Genomic DNA, 26782 nt, shown 5'->3' on the forward strand with positions numbered 1-26782 from the left:
CATGATATGAAGCATGGAAGATTGATACTCTCTATCCATTTTCTGAAATATTATAATCATATTTTGACAAACAAGAAACTCAAGCATTAGCTAACAAAGAGAAGGCTGGCGGAAGACAGTAGATGGCCTGCTAATGGCCATACCACAGGACTGTGTGGTTTCTGACAATTTTATTCAACAGACTTATATAAATTCTTTAATTAAAGGGCTTATCTAAAAGACTTTTAAACATGAGGTAGATACACCCCTAAACAAATAAAGTAAGATATATTATTATTCATGCTCAAATGCCAATAACATTGAAAACTGACAGAGGTCTACATAGATAATAAAGGACACTGAGGCAGAAAGGTGAGGAAAGTTACAATGACTATCTATGAACTGGTAGCCAGATGGAAGGAAATTATGAGTGAAAAAAGTCTGATGGATAATTCTTAAAGAGTGTTTCCTTGGCTGTGCAGGGAGTAATATAAAGAATTATGGGTATATAACAATTTGTATAGCTATTAAGTAGCATCTCACCCTGAAAAAATATAAAAAATACTGAAATATTGAGGGTATAATAATCTTCATTACTGTTATAATAAACAACTATTCATAGCATATAAAAATTCCATTCCATTCATTTTATTCAGAAAAAAAATATTGCAGACTTCCAATTTTTGGTCTGACATATAAGAAGCTTGGAAGACATCACTCCCATCTTCATAATTAGAAAAAGAGCTGAACAAGCTTAAAAATAAACTACTCTTCTTAGACCCATCAGAGAATTAAGGTCACAGGGAAAACTATTATCCCTAAGAATGGAAAGAAAGACAAGTACTCCTGAGAACCTCAACCCAGCAGGGCAGAAACTTCTGGAGGAGCCAGTGGTGTGGTAGAAAAATATAAAAATAATTGATGAAATGCTGGAAGCTTAGTATAGACCAGTTTGAGTTAAAAACTCCAGAAGAACCCAGTCTCTGGAGGGGAAGGTGTCTCCTACACTTCTATGAGCTTTATCTCCAGGACACGAGCAGATTCTAATAGCAAAGACTAGAGGAAAGCTCACTCTTGTTTCCTCCAGTAGGAGAGGAAAAGTAACCCAAAAGCATTCTGTTCTTTTTAACCAGGGCTGCCTCAAGAGAAACTATTTTACCAGAGCCTAAGAAACTGGTGTTTGCTTTTCTCCCCAGAACCTAAGTGACCTGGGGGAAGCGAGCAGAAACCCAACTCCAGCTTCCTAGCCTTCTCGTCTCACTTAAGGGGAGAGGGAGACTGAGAAACACTTCTAAAGGATATAGCCAAGGGCACAGGGTCACTAGAAGACTGCGACATGATCATAGGATTGCAGAATGCTCCCCCTACTCCCATACCCTACTACCACATCAAAAGTACTCTTGTATCATAACAAGGAAAGACACTAAAATAACTGCACATCTCAGTATATATCTAAGGATTCTTGAGGGAAACCCAAAGACAACAATAGAGACAAAACCAGAACTCTAGAGGAAATTTTAGCATCTGACACATATAGTAACAGCAAATAATAAACACAGTCTAACTTCTACAACAAATAAAAAAACCTTACGCTAAATGTATATTTCCCTCAGTTCCTTTTATTCAATCCACCATGTCCAGAATTCAACAAAAAATTAGAAGGCATCCTAAAAAACTTAAAACACAGTTGCAAGAAACTAAGCAAACACAGAACCAGACTTAGATATAGCAAAGATGCTGGAATTATCAGATGGAGAGTTTAAAATAATTATGATTAGCATGTTAAAGGGTCAAATGGGAAAAAGTGGTCCACATGCAAGAACAGATGGATAATATAAGCAGAGATGGAAACTAAGAAAAAAAGCAAAATGCTGGAAATAAAAAACACTGCAGAGGAAATGAAGATTGCCTTTGAAGGGGTCATTAATAGACTGGACACATACAAAGAATTAGTAAGCTTGAATAAGTGTTAACAGAAACTTCTCTAACTGAAATGCAAAGAACAAAAAGAATGATACAGACAGAACAGAATATCCAAGAATTGTGGAACAATAATAAAGGTGAAGAAAGACAGAAAGGAGGAGAAGAAATATTTAAAAGAATAATGATTGAGAATTGCCCCAAATTAATTATAAGTGCCAAACCACAGATCCAAGAAGCTCAGAGAACACCAGGCAAGATAAAACTGAAAAAATCTACACCCAGGTATATCATATTCAGACTGCAGAAAATCAAAGACAAAGAGAAAAAAGAAAAATTTTTAAGATGTCGAAGGGAAAAACCTTACCTATAGAGAAGCAATGATAAGAATTACATGAGGTACTCTTCAGAAATCATGCAGGCATGGACAAAGTATAACGGAATATTTAAAGTTTTGAATGAAAACAGCCTCAACAAGCTAGAATTCTGTAGTCAGTGATACCAACCTTCAAAAGTGAGGGAAAAAAAAGACTTTTTCAGATAACCAAAATTAGAAAATCTGTTTCTGGTAGACCTGCCTTGCGAGAAATGTTGAAAGGAAGTTCTTCAAGAAGTAGGAAATTTATTTAGGTTATAAACTCAGATCTACATAAAGAAAGAAAAAGCAGTCCAAGAAGGCATATAGAGATGAGTATAATCTTTTATTTTTCTTAATGTTAGCTGATATAACAGATAACAATTTGCTCAGTATCATATTAGCAATAGTGTATATAGATTCAACAAGTATATCCTACAGGAAATCAGTCCTGAATATTCATTGGAAGGACAGATGCTGAAGCTGAAACTCCAGTACTTTGACCACCTAATACAAAGAGCTGACTCATCTGAAAAGACCCTGATGCTGGGAAAGATTGAAGGCAGGAGGAAAAGGGGACAACAGAGGAAGAGATGGTTGGAAGGCATCATCAACTCAATGGACATGAGTTTGAGTAAACTCCAGGAGTTGGTGATGGACAGGGAGGTCTGGCGTGCAGCAGTCCATGGTCACAAAGAGTCGGACACAACTGAACGACTGAACTTAACTGATATAGTGATCATAGCTTGTGGATAACTGAAATGAATGACAAAAATGCATCAGGGTCAGGAGGGAGGAACTGGGAACACTCTGTTAAAAGAATTTTTCCAACCCCTGAAGTGTTTATTGAAAATACACTTAGGTTAGTTGTAAAGGTAACTGTTAACTCAAGGACAACCACTTACAAGTTTTTTTTTTTAAAGAAATTCAATTGCTATGCTAAGAGAGGAGAAAATTACAATCAAATAACATGCTAACTCAAAACTGGAGATGGTACAAAAAAAGAAAAAAAAAAGCAGAAAGAACAAGGGCAATGAATAGAAAACAGTAAAAAATATGGCAGGTATCATAGATAGCCAACCGTGTCAATAACCACTTTAAACATCCATGCTCTGACTATATCAATTAAAAGACAGACTGCCAGAGTAAATAAAAGACAAGACCCAAGTACACACTGTCTACAAGAAGCCTTCTTTAAATCTAAAGACACACAAAGTAATGGAGAAACATATACCATGCTAACATAAATCAAAAGAAAGCTACTAAGCATTTGTATATTCTTTTCTCCAGAGCTCCAGATACGTTTCTAATGAGCAATCAATCATGTTTAAAAACAACTGGATTATATGATGATCTTTTACTTTTATCTAGTTTGTTTCACTTTTTAAATTTCATATTCAGTGCTCATTTCATTTAGTTTATGTTCTTCAATTTCTTCATCTCTTTTTTTTTTGATGTTCTTTCTCAGCCTTTATCAAGTGTAGCAGAAAAGCTTTTGTATACATATATATAAATATGTGCAATATATACATTTTAGAAAGCTTATGAATTTATGCATAACTAAAAATTATGACAGTATTATTTCACTTGTTTGATTTAATATGAATAGAATGCTAGATTTCTAATTAAACAAATAGATATGCAATAAGCAACAAAGGTTTACTGTATAGCATAGGGAACTATAGTCAATATCTTATAATAATCTATGATGGAAAATAATTTCAAAAATAATATATGTGTATTTGTATAACTAAATTACCCTGCTATGCACCTGAAGCACTGTAAGTCAACCATACTTCAATGAAATATAGATATTTGTAAAAAGAAAGACATAAAAACAATTAAAAAAAAGAAAACTAGAGTAGCTATATTAATTTTAGATTTCATAGTATGGAAAAAAATATCAGGCATAATAAAGAGGCATGACATGATAAAAAGTTCAATTTTTCAAGAAGACATAATAATCCTAATGTATATGTGCCTAAAAACAGAGCATTAAAATACATGAAGTAAAAACTGATAGAACTGCAAGGAGAAACAGATGTATCTACTACTTCAGTTAGAGATTTCAACATCCCTCTATCAGTCATTGACTGATCTCGCAGACTGGCAAAATATCAGTATGCACATAGTTGAACTGAACACCACCATTAATCACTTGGGTCTAATTGACATTATATACTACTTCATCCAACAACAACAAAATGTACACTCTTCTCAAGCTAACACATAACATTCACCAAAACACACCATATTCTGTGGTCTAAAACCATATATCAACAAATTAAAAAGAATGGAAATCACAAAAAGTATGGTCAGTTCAGTTGCTCAGTCATGTCTGACTCTTTGCAACCCCATGAATCGCAGCACGCCAGGCCTCCTTGTCCATCACCATCTCCCGGAGTTCACTCAAACTCACGTCCATCAAGTCAGACCACAATGGAATTAAACTATAAATCAATAACAGAAAGATAGCTGGAACACTCCTGAAATATGTGGTGATTAAATAATATTCTTCTAAATATATACAGGTCAAGGATAAGTTTTAAGAAAAGAATTTAAATTATTTTGAACCAAACAAAAATGAAAATACCACTTATCAAAATTTGTGAGATGCAACTAAATCAGGGGAAACATTAAAAAGAACATAGATTTCAAGACAATAATTTCAGGAAACTAAAACAAACAACAAAAGAAATTAAATCGATAGTAAGTAAAAGAAAAGATAATAAAAATTAGGGTAGAAGCACATGAAATTAAAAACAGAAAATCAAGACAGAAAAGCAACAAAACCAAAAGATTGGTCTTTGAAATGATCAATGAAATTGATTAGAGTCTAGCCAGGCTAATCAAGACAAAAAGAGAGTAGACACAGATGACTAATCTCAGAAATGATACCACTACAGATTCTATGGGGCTTTCCAGGTGGCGCTAGTGGTAAAGAACTCGCCTGCCAGTGTCGGAGACACAAGAGATACAGGCTTGATCCCTAGGTCAGGAAGACTCCCCTGGAGAAGGGCACGGCAACCCACTCCAGTATTCTTACCTGGAGAATCATGGACAGAGGAGTTTATAGGGTTGCACAGAATCAGATATGACTGAAGCAGCTTAGCACACATGCACAGACTCTATGGACATTAAAAGGATAATAAAGGAATACTATGAGCAAAGCCCATAATTTGATCACCCTAGAGGAAATGAACCAGTCCCTTGAAAGACACAATCTACCAAAACCCCTTAAGGGAAAGGCAGTTAATCTGAATAGGCCTAGTGAAGTCACTTAGTCGCGTCCGACTCTGAGACCCCATGGACTGTAGTCTGCCAGGCTCCTCTGTCCATGGGATTTTCCAGGTAAGAATACTAGAGTGGGTTGCCATTTCCTTCTCCAGGGGATCTTCCCAACCCAGAGACTGAACCCAGGTCTCCAGCATTGCAGGCAGACTCTTTACTGTCTGAGCCATTAGGGAAGCCCTGAATAGGCCTACTTGTATTAAAGAAATTGAATAAATAATTGATCCTCTTTTAAAACAGGAAGTACCAGTCCTAATATTGGTTCACTGGTGGATTTTGATAAACATTTTAAGAAGAAATTAGATCAATTCTCTAAAATATATTTTATAAAATACCAGAGAGAATACTTCATAGCTCATTCTAGGAAGTCCGCTTTATCCTAACCTAACTAGATGAAGCGACTACAGGGCTGAAAAATGGCAGATCAATATATCCCATGAATATAGATGAAAAATCAAAACATTAGTGAATCAAATCCCACAATGTATAAAAAGAATCATACAACAGGACCAAATGGAATTTAATCTACCTATGCAAGTCTGGCTCAATATTTCAAAATCAAAATAATTCAACATGCTAGAAAAAAATCAAATGATCATATCAATAGATGTAAAAAAAGCAAGAGACAAAATCCAGGAGCCATTCAAGGTAAAAACCTCAATGAACTAGGAATAAAGAAAAAAATCTTCAGTTTAGTAAAAAAAAATCTACAAATAACCTATAGCTAACACTGTACTTCACTGTGAGACAACAGGTAGTTTCCCACTAAGATTAAGACAAGGAGGTCACCTCTTATCGCTTCTATTCAACATTATATTAAAAGTCCTAACTAAAACAATAAGGCAAGAAACAGAAATAAAAGCTATAAAAGAAGAAATTCTTTAAAAGATAGCTATATTTGTCATAGATGACATGATTGTCTATGAAGAAAACCTCAAAGAATCAAAAAAAGCTGCTAATATAAATCATTAAGCAAGGTTGCACACTACAAGGTTAATATACAAAAGTCAATTGTTTTCCTATATATTAGTAATAAGTAGTTGGTATTTGAAATTAAGAACACAGTACCATTTACATTAACACCAACAAAATTAAATACTCAGGTATAAATTACATAAAATATGCATCAGATCTGTAAGAACAAAATTGCAAAACTCTGATGAAGACATCAAGGAATATCTAAATAAATGGAGAGATATTCCAGGTACATGGATAGGAAGATTCAATATTGTTAAAATATCAGTTCCTCCTAACTTGAGAGATTCAGCACAATCTCAGTCAAAATTCCAGCATGTTACCTTGTAGATATTTACAAACTGCTTTGGAGCTTATATAAAGAGGCAAAAGATCCAAAATCATCAATATGATATTGAAGGAAAAGACCAAAATTGGAAGATCGACAATGACAGACTTCAAGACCTACTATAAAGCTCCAATAATCAAGACAGTGTGATATTTGTGACAGAACTGACCAACATATCAATGAAACAGAATAGTGAGCCCAGAAACAGACGCACACAAATACAGTCAACGGATATTTAACAATGGATAGAGAACAAACATATGGATACCAAGGATGGAAGGAGGAGGGGGATAAATTGAGAGATTGGGATTGACAAATATACACTACTGATACTATGTATAAAATAGACAACAAATGGGAATCTACTGTATAGCTCAGCAAACTCTATTCAATGCTTTGTGGTGACCTAAATGGAAAGGAAATAAAAAAGAGGGGATATATATATACATATAGCTGATTCACTTTGCTGTACAGTAGAAACTAACACAACATTTTAAAGGAGCTATACTCCAATAAAATTAATTAAAAAATGGAATAAGGGTAACTCAATGTTGATAGTCTTTTCAACAAGTGGTGTTGAACAAATGGATATCAATATGCAAAAAAAAATTTTAATGTCTAGATACAGATCCTATACCTTCAAAAATATTAACTAAAAATGGAGCACAGACCTAAATATAAAACACAAAACTATCGAAAAGCTAGAAAAAGAATTGGAGAAAATATTGGTGAGCTTGGGTTTGGTAATATTTTTAGATTTAATGCCAAAGGCACAGTCCATGGAAGAAAAAAACTGATAAGCTGGATTTGATTAAAATTAGAAGCTTCTGCTCTATGATGCTGTAAGACAAGCCGAAATTGAGAAAAAAGAATTGCAAAAGATATATGTGATAAATGACTGGTATCCAAAATATATAAAGAAATTTTGAAGTTAAACAATTAGAAAATGTACAACTCAATTAAAAAATGGGCAAGAGACCCGAACAGACACCTCATCAAAGACAGTATATAAGTGGAAAATAAGCATATGAAAAAATACTCAACATTGTATGTCATTGGGGAATTGAAATTAAAACAAGATAGCATCACATATTTCTAATACACTAAAATTAAAAACACTGACAATACCAAATTCTCACAAGGACTGTTCCACGTCATAAGCTTTCATTCACTGCTGGAAGGAAAGGAAAATGGCACAGCCATTCTGGAAGACAGTGCGCCAGTTATAAAAATAAACATACTCTTACAGGTGATCCAGCAATTTTGCTTCATGGTATTTACCCAAATGAGTGAAAAAAAACCCAGTAGATTTATTTCTAGTTGCCACAACTTGGAGGCAAGTGGGATTTCCTTCAATTGGTGAGTAGTTAAAAAAAAAAAATCCTATATCCAGACAATGGAATACTACGCAATGATAGAAATAAGCTATTGAGCCATGAAAAAACATTAAGGAGGCTTAAATGTATATTGTTAAGGCAATAAAGCTAATCTGAAAAGGCTACAAACAGTATGACTCTAACTATACAACACTCTGGAAAAGGCAAAACTACGGAGACAGTAAAAAGATCAATAGTTGCCAGGGGTTTAGTGGATAGGAAAAGAAGGATAAATAAGCAGAGCACAGATGATTTTTAAAGCAGTGAAACTATTCTCTATGATACTGTAATGGTAGATATATACCATTTCACATTTTAAAAAACTTATAGAATGTAAAACAGAGTAAAGGCTAATGTAAACTGAGGAATTTACTAAATAATAATGTAACAGTATTAGCTCAAAAACTGTAACAAACATACTACAGTGATGCATGATGTAAAGAGCAGGGGAAACTGCTGGGGAACTATAAAGTACATGGGAATACAGGAGAATTCTATGTATTTTCCATCCACTTTTTCTGTAAACCTAAAGCTGATCTAAAAAACAAAATCTGTTAATTAAGCAAACTAATCAGGTTTCTAAACCCTCAAACATTACTTTCAATATCCTGCTTCCTTGTTAACATGTATCAAATGTATACTCTGTCTGACTTTCAAGGATTTTGTAATCTTCTATTTAACCAGTTCAGCGTTATTTTAAAAATTTCTAAGAGATATCTTCCATTGAAGGAATGTAGACTAGATGCTCATGACCCCCATAAATAAATCATATTCATCCTGAATATTTTCTTCCACTGTTGCTGTTTTCCCTTTAAATTCTTTCATCTCCCTTCTGCTGATCTAACCATCCTACACCTTAAGATTTTTCTCTCCCATGAAAACATCCTCAAAGACAGTGAGCTTTTAGTAAACTTCTTCTCTTATTATGACTATAGTTCATACCACAAAATAAAGGAACACGCTGTATCTTTACTATCGTGTTGCTGTGATTCTCACAGGTAATAGTGCTCTCAACTAGATGGTAAGTTTATTATGATTTTTATTACACAGTGGAAGAACCTGCCATCTCAAAATATGCCACTCTGGAAGAATTATCTTGAGCTAAGGGCTCGTGAAAAACAGCAGGCGCAAGTCTGCTCTGACTTCCCCTTTTCTTCCAGAAAGCAGGACTAAAACTCCCATGTGAACGATGTCTTCCCTACACCAGGAAGAAAGAACAGTCTTATCACCAGGGACAGGGAGGAGAGACTGAGAGAAATCTGTACAAACAGACCCTGTTAAAAGAACTCATCTTCTTTAGCCTCCCCACCTATTTTCGGTACATTTCCACAGCTGCTTCTCTTTGTTCAGCCAAGTACAAAAGCACTTAGGGTTCACCACTTCTTCAGGTCTTCATTTCCTTATGAAGGCTCCCATGTCACGTAAATCTTACATTAAATAAATGTGTGTCCTTTTATCCTGTTAATCTATCTTATGTCAGTTTAATTCAAAGGCCCAAACAAAGACACTAAAAGGGCAGAGCTAATGTTTTATCTCCCCTACAATATCTTTCAGGTTTTACTCACAGCATTTTAGCGATTAATAGAAGCTTATTAATGGAATGAGTTCTAGGATACTATTTCAGCTTTTCTAGTAATCCAAGAATACCTGTATAATAATGAATGCATCCTCCAAGAACAAGGAGAAATGATGTGCTAAGATCAGGAAACTCCCTTGAAAAGCTGACAATGAAATATTTAAAGGTTTCTTAAGCTACATATCAGACTTACACTTTAGGAACCATATGTTGAAAAGATAATACATGATACAAAAGATATCACTAAGTTCTATAAAAATATCACATAATCTGATGTATTAACATTAAAAAAAAAAAAGACTAACATACTTTGGGAAGGCATTAAAAACATTACTAAACCTCATACAGTCATGCAATATATAACATCTAGTGTTATAAGCCATAAGTGACAACATTTGGTTTCTTGATTTCAATATCAGTACTCCCATGAGTTATCTTCATTCAAAGTTACAGTAAGAATCTTTATACTGACAAGGGGTAGATATAGTCTACCAGCTTACAATCCCTGTTTCTGCACTACAGTTTCAACAGGTTGACAAGAGTGGGAGAATGACTGGTATTACTATTCCAAAGCATTTGCCATAAGCTGGGCTAAAGCACGGAGAAGGCAATGGCACCCCACTCCAGTACTCTTGCCTGGAAACTCCTATGGACGGAAGAGCCTGGTAGGCTGCAGTCCATGGGGTCACTGAGAGTTGGACACGACTCAGTGACTTCACTTTCACTTTCATGCATTGGAGAAGGAAATGGCAACCCACTCCAGTGTTCTTGCCTGGAGAATCCCAGGGATGGTAGAGCCTGGTGGGCTGCTGTCTATGGGGTCGCAGAGTCGGACACGACTGAAGCGACTTAGCAGCAGCAGCAGCTGGGCTAAAGCAAACAGAGTAGAAAGGAAAAATTCCAAAACATAAGAGAATATTATCAAAATATAATAGACTACTATATAACTGTAAACTACTGGGAAATTAAGTACTCAGAAATGGCATGGTCAGGAGTACCATTCCCAAGCTTGAGAAGCTCTGATTACACATCAGACTTTTCAATCACAGAAAGATGGCAACCATCAAGGTGCTGCTATAAACATGAAGACTAATTAAGAGCAATTTTTCAACAAGATATTATTATTAATAACAATATAGTCTGGCTTAAATTTTTAATGGGATACTTACCTTCCAGAACTTGACTTCTGCCTCTAAATGATAAATGTACTGAGACTGGTCATTGATGATAGGAACAAGATTGTGGACAGTAGGCATATTGGTTTCCTCACATTCTGATGACCTCTAAGGCAAAAATGAAAACAAATGAAGCATGTTTGGATTTAGCAAAGAATCAGTTAATACTATCTCCATACTCGATTTAGCACTTATATCATATAAACACAGAATAAAAATAGACTAAATCACAGTGCGGCTAACAGTATTATTTCATCTTATAAAATTCTATAAATAGATAAGATTCAGGAATATGAAAACTATTTTTTAAAGAGGGAAAAGGAAAATGGTTGTAAAAAGCACACAGCAATGGAAAAATGCTTGAGTAGTATAACTTGGCTTAGGATGAACCACCCATTTGAGCCATCTGGAAATGTGACGTGCTATTCAGTAATTTTGAGATGAAAGGACAGCTTTTTAAGAAATCACCATAGAAGAGGGCTGCTAGCTAAAACTGCAGAACAGCTGCCTGAAGAAAGGATTCTTTAGACAAGTGTCTGATGCCAAATGTGTGTCACTGAGGTAAAATTTTATCTAAAAGAAGTACATTAGCAAAACCTGGTTTTTTATTTTTGACCCTAATACTTAAGGCAATTGGAGGCTATGCTGTTCTGGAGCCTCCAGTACTAGAGTGCTAAAGCAGATATACATGAAAGTGAGACATTGCACTGAGGACTTTAGAAAACAAATGTTAATTCTCTTTACTATTACAGTAGTCCTATAATTGATTTTTAATTTCCATCTGACCTTATCCTAAAATGATTGTAAAATGGTTTATAAATCATATATCATCCATTCCAGTATTCTTACCTGGAGAATCCCACGGACAGAAGAGCCTGGTGGGCCACAGTCCACGGGGTCGCAAAAAGTCAGACACGACTGAGCAACTAACACTACTACTACAACTATTACTATTACCATGGTATTATTTAAAGAAGAGAGAGAGTTAGGAAAAGGGAGAATGAGGGTCTACCAGTTAGATGAATCCAGAGGAAAGCTTGAGATGAGACACACAATCATTTTGTTTTTCAATTTAATAGAAATTCCTATAAATGGTGAAGTACCAGCTCTCGTGGCAGAATAATTAAGTAGAGCTTTGCTTCTGGCCACATTTAATAAATCCAAAACCAAAAGACATGTTAATTAAATGAATTATCTGTGGTAAGTAGAAAGCAACTAATTATAATAATTAATATTAATGGAAAGGGGTTCGGTGCATAGACAAATATAAATTATTACTATGTGTATACATAGGGCAAAATCAATGTGAAAATTAAAAACAAGCAAGTATCATGTGAAAAATGTTCATATACAATCACTTGTATGTTTATCATAAGTTTGAATGTCCATATTTTAAAATAACAAGTAATAATGTTTAGATATATTTTCTACCTCAACACTGCCTCATTTCACTCTTAATACAGCCACATATTTCTCATATGTCATACTGGCTATGAAACTGCATTCTAAGGGTACAGTCTTCAAAAGCTACTTATTATTATGGCTTGTAATCATCATATGTAGGCTGTATACATTTAGGGACTAAGTTCCATTCTTTCACAGAGAGCCAATATAAATAGACCTGTGTATTGGTATATACTGTATATATTGAACTGATCATCATGATGAGTCTTCTTGCTTATCTAAAGTTAATCAGTTTTGCAATATCACTGCTCAGTATTATCTTAAAAATGCTAAGAAGCATGTCAGAGCATTCAACAGATATAGCAACTTAATCTACTAGACTTAAAAGTACTCCACCCATATATGCTTAAGAGCATTCTAGAAACTAGGTGTAAACAGTAATAAATTCACTGAATGATGAAATATTTTATCAAAATTATAGTTTATATCTATAAATATTGAATAGGAACATGTAGTCCATTTCTCTAAAGTGGAAATTAAGCATGCAAGTCTGTGTCAGGCTGGAATGAAGTGTTAATATGGGGGTACTCTTAGGACATTTCAGCTGTGAGTAAAGGAAACTGACATGTCTTCAAGTTTTCAGCATGTAGCCTGGGTATTCAACAGTCACAGACATTGAAAATGCAAGGTGGTTATTGTTGCCATGACATTTTCTATTTGTGCCATACTTCATAGGTTTCCAAAGAATTTTAAATATGTGATCTTACCTTATTACCATAAAAACCTGGTGAGAGAGTACATGACAGGCCCTAGATCACCCTAAAGCATAGACTATCATTTTGACCATTTAAACCTGGCCCAGTCCTTGCTTCACAGTACCCTTTCTCTATAGAACTCTTTCCTCCAACCCACCTTCTCCTCACATATACGCTTCCCTCACAGTACGCTCCCTCACTTCCACCCTTTCTTCACACCTATCTCAGGCTTTATATCACACTGCTTCACTCAGAAATAATATGCTCCATTAAAGCAACAGCAGTAGGAAACAGCTGCAGAAGAAACAGACTACAGTTTCTCATACAATTTTATAACTATATATTTTTAAATGTAGAAAAAGATTACATACTTCAAATTTAACATTTAACATAAATAAAAGATGGCTAGAATTAGAAAGTAAATTCTAAAAATAATAAAAATACAGATATGCCCCTCTATAAAAGCAACGGTTAGGGACTTGGTGGTCCAGTGGTTAAGAATCTGTCCTTTCTTTCTTTCTTTAATTATTTATTTAAAAACGTATTTATTTATTTTAATTGAAGGATAATTACTTGACAATACTGTGATGGCTTTTGCCATACATCAACATGAATCAGCCATAGCTATACATATGTTCCCCTCATCCTGAAACCCCCTCCCACCTACCTCACCACCCCACTCCTCCAGGTCGTCACAGAACCCCGGGCCTGGGTGCCCTGCTTCACGAGTCGAACTCGCACTGGTCATCCATTCTACATATGGCACACGGTAATGCACACGTTTCAGTGCTGTTCTCTCAAACCCTCCCGCCCTCTTCTTCTCTCACTGAGTCCAGAAATCTGCTTTTCATGTCTGTGTCTCCTTTGCTGCCCTGTATGCAGGATCGTTGGTACCAGATTCTAGGAGAATCTGCGTTTCAATACAAAGGATGCTGGTTTGATCCCTGGAAGGGGAACTAAGATCCCACATGGCCCTGGGCAGCTAAGCCCACGTGCCACAAATACTGAGCCCTCACACGCCACAACTAGAAAGAAGCCTGCACACCGAATGAAAGATCCTGCTTACTTCAACAAAGACCCTGCATGCCACAGCTAAGACCCGAAGCAGCCAAAAATAAATAAATAATAATAATAATAAATTCTAAAAAAAGCAATGGTTAATCTCTTCCATATATTGTTCCTTTTTAAAAAAATATTTGCTAACAGTTGCAAAGTAAATTCTCCAAACTAGTTACTCACTCACATTTTTCAAGTGAATAATAAATTAAAAAAACTCAGAATCCCCTCTGCTATGGAAGTCTCTTCTTTGGCCAAAATAATTATCAGAGGGAAGACCATTTCTTTTAATGCTTTCCACTATTAGCATGCCCAGCTCAGAATCTGTTTAACACATGTACTACTAAAATGATACACAAAATTAAAACATAGTTAGAAAAATAATGCTTTTGTCAGGTTGTAAATGGCAATACTTACCGAAGGGGATGTTTCTTGTCTTCTTAGAGATACCTCACTTTCCTTAGCTGCTTGTTGGCGCAACAAAGCTTTGAGTTGATTAACTATGGAGCAAAAGCAATGGGTTTATTCACCTTATTTTAAATCCATAGTTTATCATCACTCATCTATCCTTGCATCAGTCCAAGAAATATTTGTGTATTATACATCACAAAATGTGCTATTGATAGACACAAAAACAAACATGAGAAAATCTCTGTCATTTAAGAGGTAAGAATCCACTGAGCAAGAGCTATAGAACTAACAGATATAAAACAAGATTATAAGCTCTAAGTCTACCTAAAGAAGCTCTAGGTCTGCCTATAATGCTCTAAGAAGAGGAAGCACGCAACTCTGCCTGTTTTCACAGAGAAGAGAGTGTAAAGGATGTATAGGAGATCACCATGCAGAAAAGGGTGAGAAAACACCAGCTGGAACACATGGCTCGTGCAAAGCAGAGAAGCACGGCCATAGGGTGGCATGAGTAGAACATGGCTTGAGGAAGATAGAAAAATGAGGCTGGAGAGGCAGCTTGGAATTACCTTAAGAAATCACTGCTTTGACATCCTATAGGCATAGGAAAGTCAAAGGGGGTAAAAAAAAAGAAATGGAACTAGATTAGCTGCTTTGTGTTTCTTGGCTAAAATCCTAGCAGTAGCGGACAGACTGGCATTGTTACTAGATGGAGTTTTAAGAATTCACTGTGTGTCATTCGGGTTAGGACTGACATTCACACTCACCAGCGCGGCTGTGTTGTAGTCCACACCAGGCATTTCCAGCATCCTCATTTCCTACACTGGTATTAAAAGAAGGATCTAGCATATCTTCTCCAACAGTGACGTCACCTTCTCTCAGGGCACATTTCAACTGGTGAATGCTTCTATTTGCACATTCTGCAATAGCATGATGAAAATCAGAGCCAGTGAAATCTGGGTGACCAAATGAACATGGACTTGAGAAGACAATTTCTAAAGGAAAAGCAAGCATTTCTGATACTTCGTGGGAGAAAAAAAAGCACAGCTTTACTTCTAGCTTGGTGAGGAACATGCCAGAGGAAACGTGAGATTAAGTTCATGGGGCAGAGGTTAGACTTAATGATCTCTAAGCTCCCTGACACCACTGTGATTGACATTCACTGTACATAACTCTACTGCCAAGGAGGACTGAATGGGAGAGCTTTTCCCCTCTTCACATTCCCAAACAATAATCTCACAGAGGAGGCACTATCCTGACTCCTCAATGCCTAAAGACTCCCCTACACCTTTTGGCACGGTGTAGATAGGCAAGACTGGCAAAAGGGATTCCACCACATCAAGTTTCTACCCAAAGAAGCCTCCTTGTCCCTGTGGGCCACACGGCCCTCTAGCATCAAGAGACAGCTGACCACCTGGCCTAGTTCTGACCAAGATTTGAATAGCTGATGTGCTTAGAGCAGTATAGTTGTACTTATATACTGTACTTAGTATAGTTGTACTTATATACTGCTGGCTGACTACATCTTACATAGAAATTCTTGGTTACTATGCTTGATTACCCTTAGAATTGAAGTTTAAACTCACTACCACAGACTTAACATAAATAGTCTAAAATTAAGCATTTTAAGGTCTATTACTCTAGTAGTTCATCTCTAAAAACAGCCCCCAAAGAACCCACCCTTACATCCTTGTACTCTCCCAGGTTGAAACTTAGTGGATCTGTAACCTACACTCACCAAGAGAATGCACTGGAAGGAACACAACGCCTGACCCGTCACATCCTTAAAATGTTTGGTAGCTGCTGCTTCTACCCTCTTGGAATGTTGGGTTTTGTGAGTCTCAAGCCACTAAGTAGGAAGTCTGGCTACCCGGCTAGAGAGACTCTGAAGAGGCCATATGGAAAGGAGAGCCCCTGAGATGACCACAAGGAGAAGGAAAGAAGCCCAACCCCACTAAAAGTCTGGCAGAGTCTCCTGATGACTCCAGTGCCAGAGGTCATCTACCCACAATGCATGAAAGAGACTTGAAAACTGCCCAGCTGGAGTCTGGTAAAACCACAGATCTGTGAGAGACACTAAAAATGCTTTTGGTTGTTGGTTTCTGCCATCAAGCTTTAGAGTGACTTGTGTGTGTGTGTGTGTGTGCTTAATCGCTCAGTCATGTCCAACTCTTTGCGATCCCATGGACTGTAGCCTCCAGGCTCCTCTGTCCATGGAAATTCTCTGGGCAAGAATACTGGAGTGGGTTGTGCTTGATAAGCAACAAAAGGTAACTGAAATAATTATTCAGTGAAATACTCACCCAAACACATCTTTAGCAAAGGATCCAAGTCTTACATTAATACTAATATAGTAATGATACTGTGCATGCGTGCTCAGCCACTACAGTCGTGTCTCTTCCGTGACCCTGTGGACCACAGCCCTCCAGGCTCCTCTGTCCATGGGATTCTCCAGGCAAGAATACTGGAGTGGGTTGCCATGCCCTCCTCCAGGGGATCTTCCCCACCCAAGATCAAACTTGCATCTACTGCATTGCAGGCAGATTCTTACAGCTGAGCCGCTGGGGAAACCCCAGTAATGATACTGTATTATATGTTAATACTATAATATACTAACGACACTAGACATGACATTACTAATAACTCTATCCTGTTTTATGGATTTTTTTTACATGTATGACAACTGGAGAATCAGGCAATATAGGTAATTTCATTAGTTAAAGACCAGACACTTTTTCAGGTTTAAACTTGTTACTTCTGCTAATCTCTTAAAATTAAGTCTCCAGTTCCAATCTAGAAACATTAACTGTAACAAAAAATGTTCCTTTTACATTAGAGCTGAGACCCAGGTTTCAGTCATCATTTTTAAATGTTGACATCTGTATTTGAAAGTTACTGTTAATTCATGTATTTATTAAATATTTATATATAGCTAACATAGAAATTTATGTTAGAAAAAGGTGAATTCTCATGCAAGTTCATGCAATGCTATTATCTATCTCAAATGGATTCCATCAAAATAATTCTTAACATCTTCAGAGGAGACCTTTTTCTAAGTAAAATCTTTCCTTAATTCAGAGCAATGCATAACAGTAACACCAATGAAGTTCTTTGTTCTGATCTAGGCCCTTTCTTGACAAGTTAGACCTACTTCTTCTTCTGTATTCAGGAGAAAAACTCCTCTTCTTTAATACCTACAAGAGAATCCTAAGAAACCTACAAAAATGAAAAATCTTTCCATTACCAATCATGGATGAAGATATATTTATAAATATATATTCTGCAGGACCTTGAATAATAGATTCTATTTCCTTTAAGCTCACTAATTTGAATGTGTGAAACAGACAAAAATAACCATACCTTGATAGAAAAAATACTCTCTATCTTACAAAATCTCTAATATAGGTCCTTCACTTACAGCAACTCATTTTCCCCTTGAGTAAACTAACAAAAATAGGTCTTTTAGGTCAGGGTTTGATAATCTACACAAGAGACCCAATAAATTTATCACTGCAATTTTCTCCACACCATTTCTATTTCCACACAGACCTTTCTCTGACAGGAATTTGGTATTGAGGAAGCCTGGCCTCCATTTATTCCTCATGAGTTTTAAAACGTCTAGATAAGATGTATTCCTGGTTCCAGTAAAATGAGAAGCAGCAATAGTTTTTTTTTAATAACTCAGTATTTTATAAAGAGACTTGTTAAAGGAAAAGGAAATATCGAAGTGTTACAGTTTTAGACTTCTGCACTGATACCTACAAATAAAGCACTTATCTTTACTGCATCCATTAAAAGGAAACAGAGGGTTTGAATTACACTAAAAGTAGGCTCTGTGGAGCCATCAAATGACTTCATCTATAAGACAAAGGATAATTACTTATTTATACTTAATCTAACTAAAAGCTAACAAGCTATATTAGGAAAAGGAAAGGAAAGCTGAAAAAAAAGATGTGTACTTGAAAATTCCTACAGGTAGAGTTCTTTCATTAGCTTACAATAATGGGAGAGTTTTATGAGGCCATTTAATCCCTTTCCTGATATTCCTGTTTAATCTTTTAGAATTTTTATCATTTAAAGACTACATGTTGAACTGTACTATGAAAATAGTATTATGTGAAATACTAATACATTGAGCTCAACAACTATCCCATTTTTCTTAGTGATTACACAAGGTCTGGGTTTTTTTGCAATGAATGACTTCAGTTGCTAGGATCAGAGACGAAGAGAAGGAATTTTCAAGAAATGTATCCTGAAACAAACTAAGGAGGTAAGGGATATTTTAAAGTCATTTCAAGAGTACATTTTAAAACATGCGAAACACTTTTCAAATACATACATACTAACATAATTATATACACTGCAACAGACAAACAATTAATCCCTTGGAATAACAACACTCAGATCTTTCAAGACAGATGAAACCCCACTGCTTTTCAACTGGAGCCATTGCAACTGGTCTCACAATCATTATTAAGAACACTACTCCCCAGATGCCATTAACTGCTGCTTCTTGTTGTTTAGTTGCCAAGTCATTTCTAACTCTTTTGCGACCCCATGGACAGTAGCCTTCCAAGGACTGGATTTCCCAGGGAAGAATAGTGGAGTGGGTTGCCATGTCCTTCACCAGGGAATCTTCCTGACCCAAAATAGAACCTGCATCTCCTGCATTGGCAGGCACATTCTTTACCACTGAGCCACCAGGGAAGCCCTAACCCCATTCTGCTTACATGTAAGGAAACCAGATTAGACAGGAGGTTCCAGTTAGGGTTTCCTATCCCACTGTTAATGGGCTTTATCTATCTATAACCAAGAGTGGGGAAGAATACTCAGTTCCTCTTCTCTCCTGGGACGATAGTAACAGATTTCACAATACATCCTGATTTCTTCTTCCCAGCATCAACCACAGGTTGAATACCAACTTAATTACAAATACAAACAGAAATACAACCTCTGAGTCCTACAAAATCACATGAATATAAATGTAAGTAAATAATATTTCTGCTAGTCCACTATCCAAATATCAATCAATACAATGAGCACTGAAAAGGTTTTTAAGCTGCTGACTGCCAACAAATTTGTCTGTTTCATTCATTTTTATAATCTAGTTGCTCTACTTTCCAACTCCTAGTTCAACACCGAGCCTCTCTTCAAGATGTTTTTGAACAAAAAGGAAAATACGTCCCTCTGTACCAAGGATCATCACTTACATACATACTGTGAATTATTAATGTCTACATTCTCCATCTGTACTGGGAGATGTGAATGAGAATTATCCTGGTGACAAGGAGGCAGAACCACACCCAATGAAGTGCCCAGCTGTCTCTGAGAAGACATGCAATGAACCATACGTCCCCAGGCTAAGCATGAAGCGAGCTGCAATTCTCAAAACAAGCTTAGATCAGGGCAGACAAGCAGAAAATGAAACCACAGCCAGATAAGAGATGCGTGTGTCCGTCCACACTTGATGGGGCCTCAGCTAGTTCAGGGGACTGCTGCCACTGTTTATTGGGGGACTGACAATTAGTGTGACCAAGATGAAAACAGCATTAATCCAAAATTAGAAAAACCAGTTTTGTAACTGGCAGTTACAATGATTAAAGAGACTAAAAGTTGTATGCAGAAACTACAAAATCACACAAAAAATTACTATCGCAAGACTCTAATAGCTGAAAAAATGTGTTAAAACTGGTTGGTACCAGAAGTGAAAGATAATCCAAATAAGAATGTAAACATCTTTATGAGCAGTGTCTGGAAGATCATTAATGATGAATGGATGTCGGGAAATCAAGAAGATTGACTATACGCATTATGAGGGATACACCTGGTTCTTTTCTTTTTTGTACCAACTGAGAAGACTTATGCACCTGTCACTTTCCTATTAAAGAAGTTATCCTAGCCAGACTGGCAGAACTTAGGTACAATTATCAGCCAAAACAATCTGTATCCTTAATTGTAATTAGTCTCAAGCATGGTTCTCACAAAGCAAATGCTATGAGTAATAACCTTTCTACTTCTAGATCGTGGTTCTCAGTCTCAGCACTATTGATATTTGGACTTGGTAATTCTTAACTGTAAGGGATATGTTGTGTTTGCACAGCAGCATCCCTGGCCTCTACCCACTAGATACTGGTAAAACTCTCCCTGCCAGTTATGACAATCAAAAGTGCCTCCAGACATTACCAAATGTCTTCTGGATGGAAAAAAAGAGTAACCCTGATTGATAACTGCTGGCTGATAGTAAGAAAACAAGATAGGCAGTGCTCAGTTTTGAGGAGAGACTACCCACACTGCTACACCAGAACCACAGGCACAACTTGATGAAAAGAGGTCAGGACATTGAGCTATTCTACCACTGTGGTAGGCAGCATACACAACCCACTGCCATCACCACCAACATGAGGCACTTCTGATCCAGGTGTCAGGAGCTGTTATACCTACTGTGATCAAGAACTTGAAATTCATCTTTAGTTTCATTTTGTTTCCAGGCCTAATACATGAAGCAATAGTCATACTCTAAGGCTATTTTTTAGAGCTTCTTTAGTAATCATGTCTTTAAATGTTCCAGTGGGCTTTGATGAAGCTCTCCAAAAAAAGGCTGCTTTAGCAAGCACACAAGCATGTTTCAAGCTACCTTTCCTCCCTTTTGTCTCTCAGAGGAGTATCACTAAGTGAAAACTTGGAAAACCTTAGCATAAACTGGTGAAATGATCAGAGGTTAAGTCTCTTAAAAAAAAATCTCAAAAGCTTGAGAAACAAACTGGTCTCTTCTTTTCTGCACAAACATGTCTAAGAAGTGAAAATGCCCTTATAATCTTGTAGCACCAAACCACTGTTTTGGTTCTACATTATTTCATGGATGATTATTTACTTATAAAACATGCTTTGGGGGCTGCTAAATTTTGTCTGTTGTTTATTTTACCTCATTAGTTTTAGGGAGGAGAAAATGGAAATGCTACTACTTTTTGGTATTCTGGTAAAAGAAATAGTCATAAAAGTTAAAACTACTAAGAACAGCCATATAAGTATATAAAACAAAAAATGAATATATGTAATTTAAATTTTATTAGCAAAATGTCAATTTAAATGTTTGAAGATTTTCATTTGCATTACCAATCCTTACTTATTAATAGCCAAATCATTGTATTTCTTTATTTTCATAATGAATGCTTCCAAGGCCTTTCTTACATTGTTGCCTGTCTTGGTCTCAGTGAGGCTGATAGTTAAATAAGCAAACATTAGCCATAGACAATGTGTGTGAGTGTGCGCCTAAATATTTTAAAATTTTAAACACATTTAAGAACAGCAAAAACAAAAAGGAAGAAGAAATACAAGTTTGATGAGTAAAACAGAAAAAGAGGAACTTTTACTTAAGTTATATACATGTTTCCTTAAGTCTGCCAAAGGTCCAGATGACATTATTGCTGGTTAATTCAGTGACCAAATTATGGACTAATAAGATTAACATAAGCTTTCTACATATGTATCCTTCTTTTGAATGAAAAAAAAAAACAACAAACACTTGTTTATATTTTACTTATGTACAATTGGCACATCAGTATTATTTTCAGTTTTATCAAACTAAGTCAACTTATAAGGAAAAGATCATCCCCCCAGATTTTATATTTTCTTCCCATATTCAACTTCTCACTTTCCATGAACCTAGTTCCTTAATCTCATAAGGAAACACAACTTTTTATCATTCATGTGGTCCAATCCAGTGTTGATAAAAGGGACATTACAGATCTAGAGATCTGAGATAGTGGCTGAAGGGGAACCAAGCTCTCTATGTGCTTGACCCACATAGTATAGGATGAAGGGAAAAGAATAAAAGAAAGGGAAGGAAGAAAAGAGGGAAAGAGCAAGAAAGTAATTGCAATGTTTTCAGAAAAAGCATAAACTGCCCAGTTTGGCCATAGCCTCACTATTCAAAAAGTGTCTTCCACTGACTTCATCACACATTTTGTCATCTCCTTGGTTCCTACTGGCAATAATCCTACCTCCTAGTCCAAACTTTTCATATTCCAGATGAGGGAACAAGAATCCAAGAACAGTTTATTAACTTGCCTAAGGTAACACAGATGGTTATTAGAAAAGCAACAGTTAGAATTGGAACTTGGATCCTAGTTTCCCATTCTTTTCTCTGACTCCATCATATTCTTCCATAAATTCAATCTAGAGCCTAAAATAACAAAACGTTGAAAGAAAAAGGAGGAATTACCATATAAAATGCATACAGAAAGTAAATGATGCATTTCTGTTTCAGTATAAGTTTGTTCCATTTCTTTATGCCCACTCAAACAAAGGTGACCAGGAAGTTGGAGAGTAGGTGAGTAATGTATACAGGCATAAAACTGAATCACAGCTAACACTGCAGCAACATTCAACACATGATTCAGTTGTTAAGGCTGGGACACTGAATTTCTGACAAGTTCTTGCCTTCTTTCTAACATCATATTCCTACATTCAAGCTTACAGAATTTAAACAGCCTGAATCTTCTGTTATACTATAATAGAACTAGTTTATTTTACACCTCATGACCTTGTACTATGATGTGTTAAATTTAGAGGAGGGGTATTTGCTATACTTCACAATTAGCAATATAATTCTGTGGGTCTCGAATTTTAGATGCCTAAAGAGTGAATGAACACCTAACCATACTTGGGCAAGTCGCTTTTCGCTCTAGATTAAACTGTGACTCCCAGGATACCTAGGATATGGTCACCACTGAAAACAAACTTTCAGATCATCTCCTATGTAGGCACACATTACAGATCTGCAGGGCAATGAAGCTTTCTAGCTTGTCTGCCAGAACTGTTACTTTGAAGAAGAGTCTTTATACCATTCCAATTCTCAGTGAGGGCACAGACAATCCAAAGCAAGAGTTACCCCCAGAGGGTGACCCCATGTGAAAGGCGTCAGGGAAAGAATGAGTGGTGAGTATGGAGTCTGTAGATGGCTCTATTTCCACGGCTGCCATGGGGACACTAGACTCAAGAGAGGCAAGAATTCACTTAAGTTTCAAAAGCAAGAAAGCAACACTGACTCTGCTTTTTACATCAGAACTTCAGATTCTTCATATACTATTAACAGAATAGTTCCAAAAATGATATTTAAAGTAAAGAAATGAGGGAAAGCTATAAAAACAAGAAACTATCATGGGGAAATTGTAAAACCATTTTGCATTTTTACATGTCTACTTCCTGGCTAAACACAAAGGAAAGAATTAGTAATGATTACATGTATAGTTATTGAGTTAACCAGAGAAATAACTTGTGAGGAAAGATCAAGAATATCTATGACCTTTTCTTTAAGAATGAACTAGACAAGACATTTTGGGAAAGTAATGGTGAGTAGAAAAAAACAAAAGAACTTTACATTTTGCATTTTATCTGATTGTATAGTAACACAGTTCTAGAGTTGTCAGACACAAATGCTTAAAATAATGAAGTTTCATATACAAAATAATGCCATCATACTGTGTTTATTCAGAAACACACATTTTAACTTTAAACGGGAATTATTCTATCTAAAAATGGTCATTGATAATGTGTGAAGTGAAGAACTTCTGATCGTGCTTCTCTTCAGTATTAGTTCTGTTTTGTTTCCTTCCATAAGCTGTTATATAAACTATTTAATAAATAAACATAAAAATTAAAATGCTACTAAATAAATGATAAGTGCTGAAAACCGATGAAAATTTCCTAGTTGCATTTCTCAATTTATTGTTAAAACTATCACTAAAAATTAATAACAAACCTCTCTGCTTTGTTTGCTCTTGATTATGTTTTCACTATCTTATATTGTTATAACACTAAATTTTTATTTCAAAATATCTTCAAAATATCAAAAAAGTTTTATTTTAAAAATATCTTATCTTTGAATAAGAACTCTTCACTCTATAATTACTGAAAGCAGTATTGTGGGTATTAAATATATGAATTCCCTGGTGGCTCAGACGGTAAAGTGTCTGTCTACAATGCAGGAGAGCTGGGTTCGATCCCCTGGAGAAGGAAATGGCAATCCACTCCAGTACTATTGCCTGGAAAATCTCATGGACAGAGGAGGCTGGCAGGCTACAGTCCACGGGGTTGCAAATAGTCGGACACGACTATAACAGTTTGAAATTAACTGCATCAAAATGCGTAATATTAAATAGTCTCAAATGTTTAAATAAAGGTTCATACTAAGGTTAAAGGAGAAGAACTAGGAGGAACATAATAGAAAACAGAATTTTTTTTTAACCAACCTCAAAAATTAAATGCCACTGGTACTATCATTCCGCACAGTATTTTCTTGTTTTCAAAAGAAAAGTTAGAAGTGGTTATTTCTGTATCTAACACCTCTTGAAACATCAGTAGGCTGATGAAGATATTCATCCAGACCAGTGATTTTACTCTTGCAGTTAGAATACTGAGAGTGTTGACAGTTTATAACACTGCTGACAGATGGAAACAATAGGTAATAACCTTTCAAAGTCTAGACTCACTAGATTCAAGTCTCTTATCCCCTCAAAAAATCTTCACTTTGCCACAAGTACCAATTACAAATTGTGGCTAACATTTAACGAGGGCTTATGTGTCAAGTACTGATCTTTACCCTTTTTTTTTAATCGTGATAATCTGTAGCTATTTTACTGTCCTTCACTGCATTAATCCAAAATCTCCCTGAGGACAGTCACTTTGTGTAGTCCCTTATGATATTCTCAGCATGTGGTATGTCTAATGTATAGCAGGCACTAAATTAATGAATGAGTCAACGTTTTAAATGCTTTAAATATTTGTAAAGCTGTTGGTCATGACCTAAAGGGTTAAGAAAAGGCAAAGGAACAGAAAGTGGGGTGAATTACTTCTAGTAGAATAAATATTCTTTAATGAAACTTTTACTTTAGTCTGTATGCATGCGCGCATGCTCAGTGGTTAAGTCGTGGCCAACTCTTTGCGACTGTATGGATTGTAGCCCGCCAAACTCCTCTGTCCTTGAGATTTCCCAGGCAAGAAAACTGGGTTGCCATTTCCTCCTCCAAGGAACCATTCCCACCCAGGTATCGAACTCCCGTCTCCTGTGTATTATGCATTGGCAGGCAAGTTCTTTACCACTAAGTCACCTGGGAAGCCCCTAGCCTATATATATAAGACTCATATAAAATATATTCTTACTTATGGCTAAGAGTTAACAAAAAGTCTGAAGAATCACTGCTTTATTTGAATTATTTCATTTGCTCCTCACAAGAACCATGTAGATAATATCATAACTTCTACCTTAAAATAAGAGAAATGAGGTTTTCTAGATGTTATATGGGATGTTCAAGATGATAGACTATCTACGTCACTTTTATTAATAATATCACGATTACTATTAGTGAAACTTTAGTTAATTCAGATTTTCTTATGCTACTCATTTCGTACTATAGTAAGAAAATCTGAATTAACTAAAGTTTCAGTAATAGTAACTGAGACATGATTAATAAAGACAAACAGGTTTTCAAGGCAGACAAGTCTAACTGAATTTAATACCTGGCTCTTCCACTAACCAGCTATGTTGGCTTTGGCCTAACTTAACCTTTTCGACCTCTATTTCCCCATGTGTAGAAGGACAGTCATAAGGTTGTAAGTTTTAAGTGATTTAATATATGTAAATAGCCTAGACCACTAAATAGAAGCTGTTGCGATTAAAATAATTATTAGTGGTCACCCCCACCCCCGCCCCGGGTCCAATAAATCACATTCAATTTTACACATAATTTGAATGTGTAAAGAGAGCATCAGGAATTTACTGGATTATAAAGAGAGGTATGAGAACTGGACAGAACAGGCATATAGCCATCCAAGAGTTTCTGCGGGCCTCGGGTAAAAAAGATGCCCGAGACAATCAGGGAGTTGGTTCAGGTCACTATGGGAATCAAGGGAAACAACGCTGCTTAAACGTAAAAACAAACACAACTATTTAATCCTTCCACAGCAACATCCATCTTCTTTCTCTGCAGTCTGGCAAAGGCTGAACCAAGGTGTCAAGAATCGCACCAGGTCAACTCCCAGCCACGAGGTCCCGGTATCAAGGAGCTAGGGCACAGAGGTTCGGAGAAACTCACCCCGGAGACTACGTTGACACTGCCCCAGAATCTCCTCCAGGGTAGAGTTCTCCGGGGACTTCGCCATGCACACACTCGGGGGCCAGAGATGG

General features: G+C 36.2%; 1 protein-coding gene across 1 annotated transcript in view; it reads right to left on the reverse strand.

The window, feature by feature from the left end:
* Positions 1-26757, reverse strand: part of SDCCAG8 (SHH signaling and ciliogenesis regulator SDCCAG8) — a 240988-nt gene extending 214231 nt beyond the window's left edge. The window contains exons 1-4 of the mRNA XM_068985635.1: positions 26691-26757; positions 15366-15518; positions 14608-14690; positions 10970-11083 (exon numbers count right to left, since the gene is read on the reverse strand). Of these exons, the coding sequence (XP_068841736.1) occupies positions 10970-11083; positions 14608-14690; positions 15366-15518; positions 26691-26757 (417 nt within the window). The remainder of the gene's footprint in view (positions 1-10969; positions 11084-14607; positions 14691-15365; positions 15519-26690) is intronic.
* Between the last annotated feature and the right edge of the window lie 25 nt (positions 26758-26782).

The sequence above is a fragment of the Capricornis sumatraensis genome, chromosome 14 (assembly GCF_032405125.1).
Source record: "Capricornis sumatraensis isolate serow.1 chromosome 14, serow.2, whole genome shotgun sequence".
Lineage (NCBI taxonomy): Eukaryota > Metazoa > Chordata > Mammalia > Artiodactyla > Bovidae > Capricornis > Capricornis sumatraensis.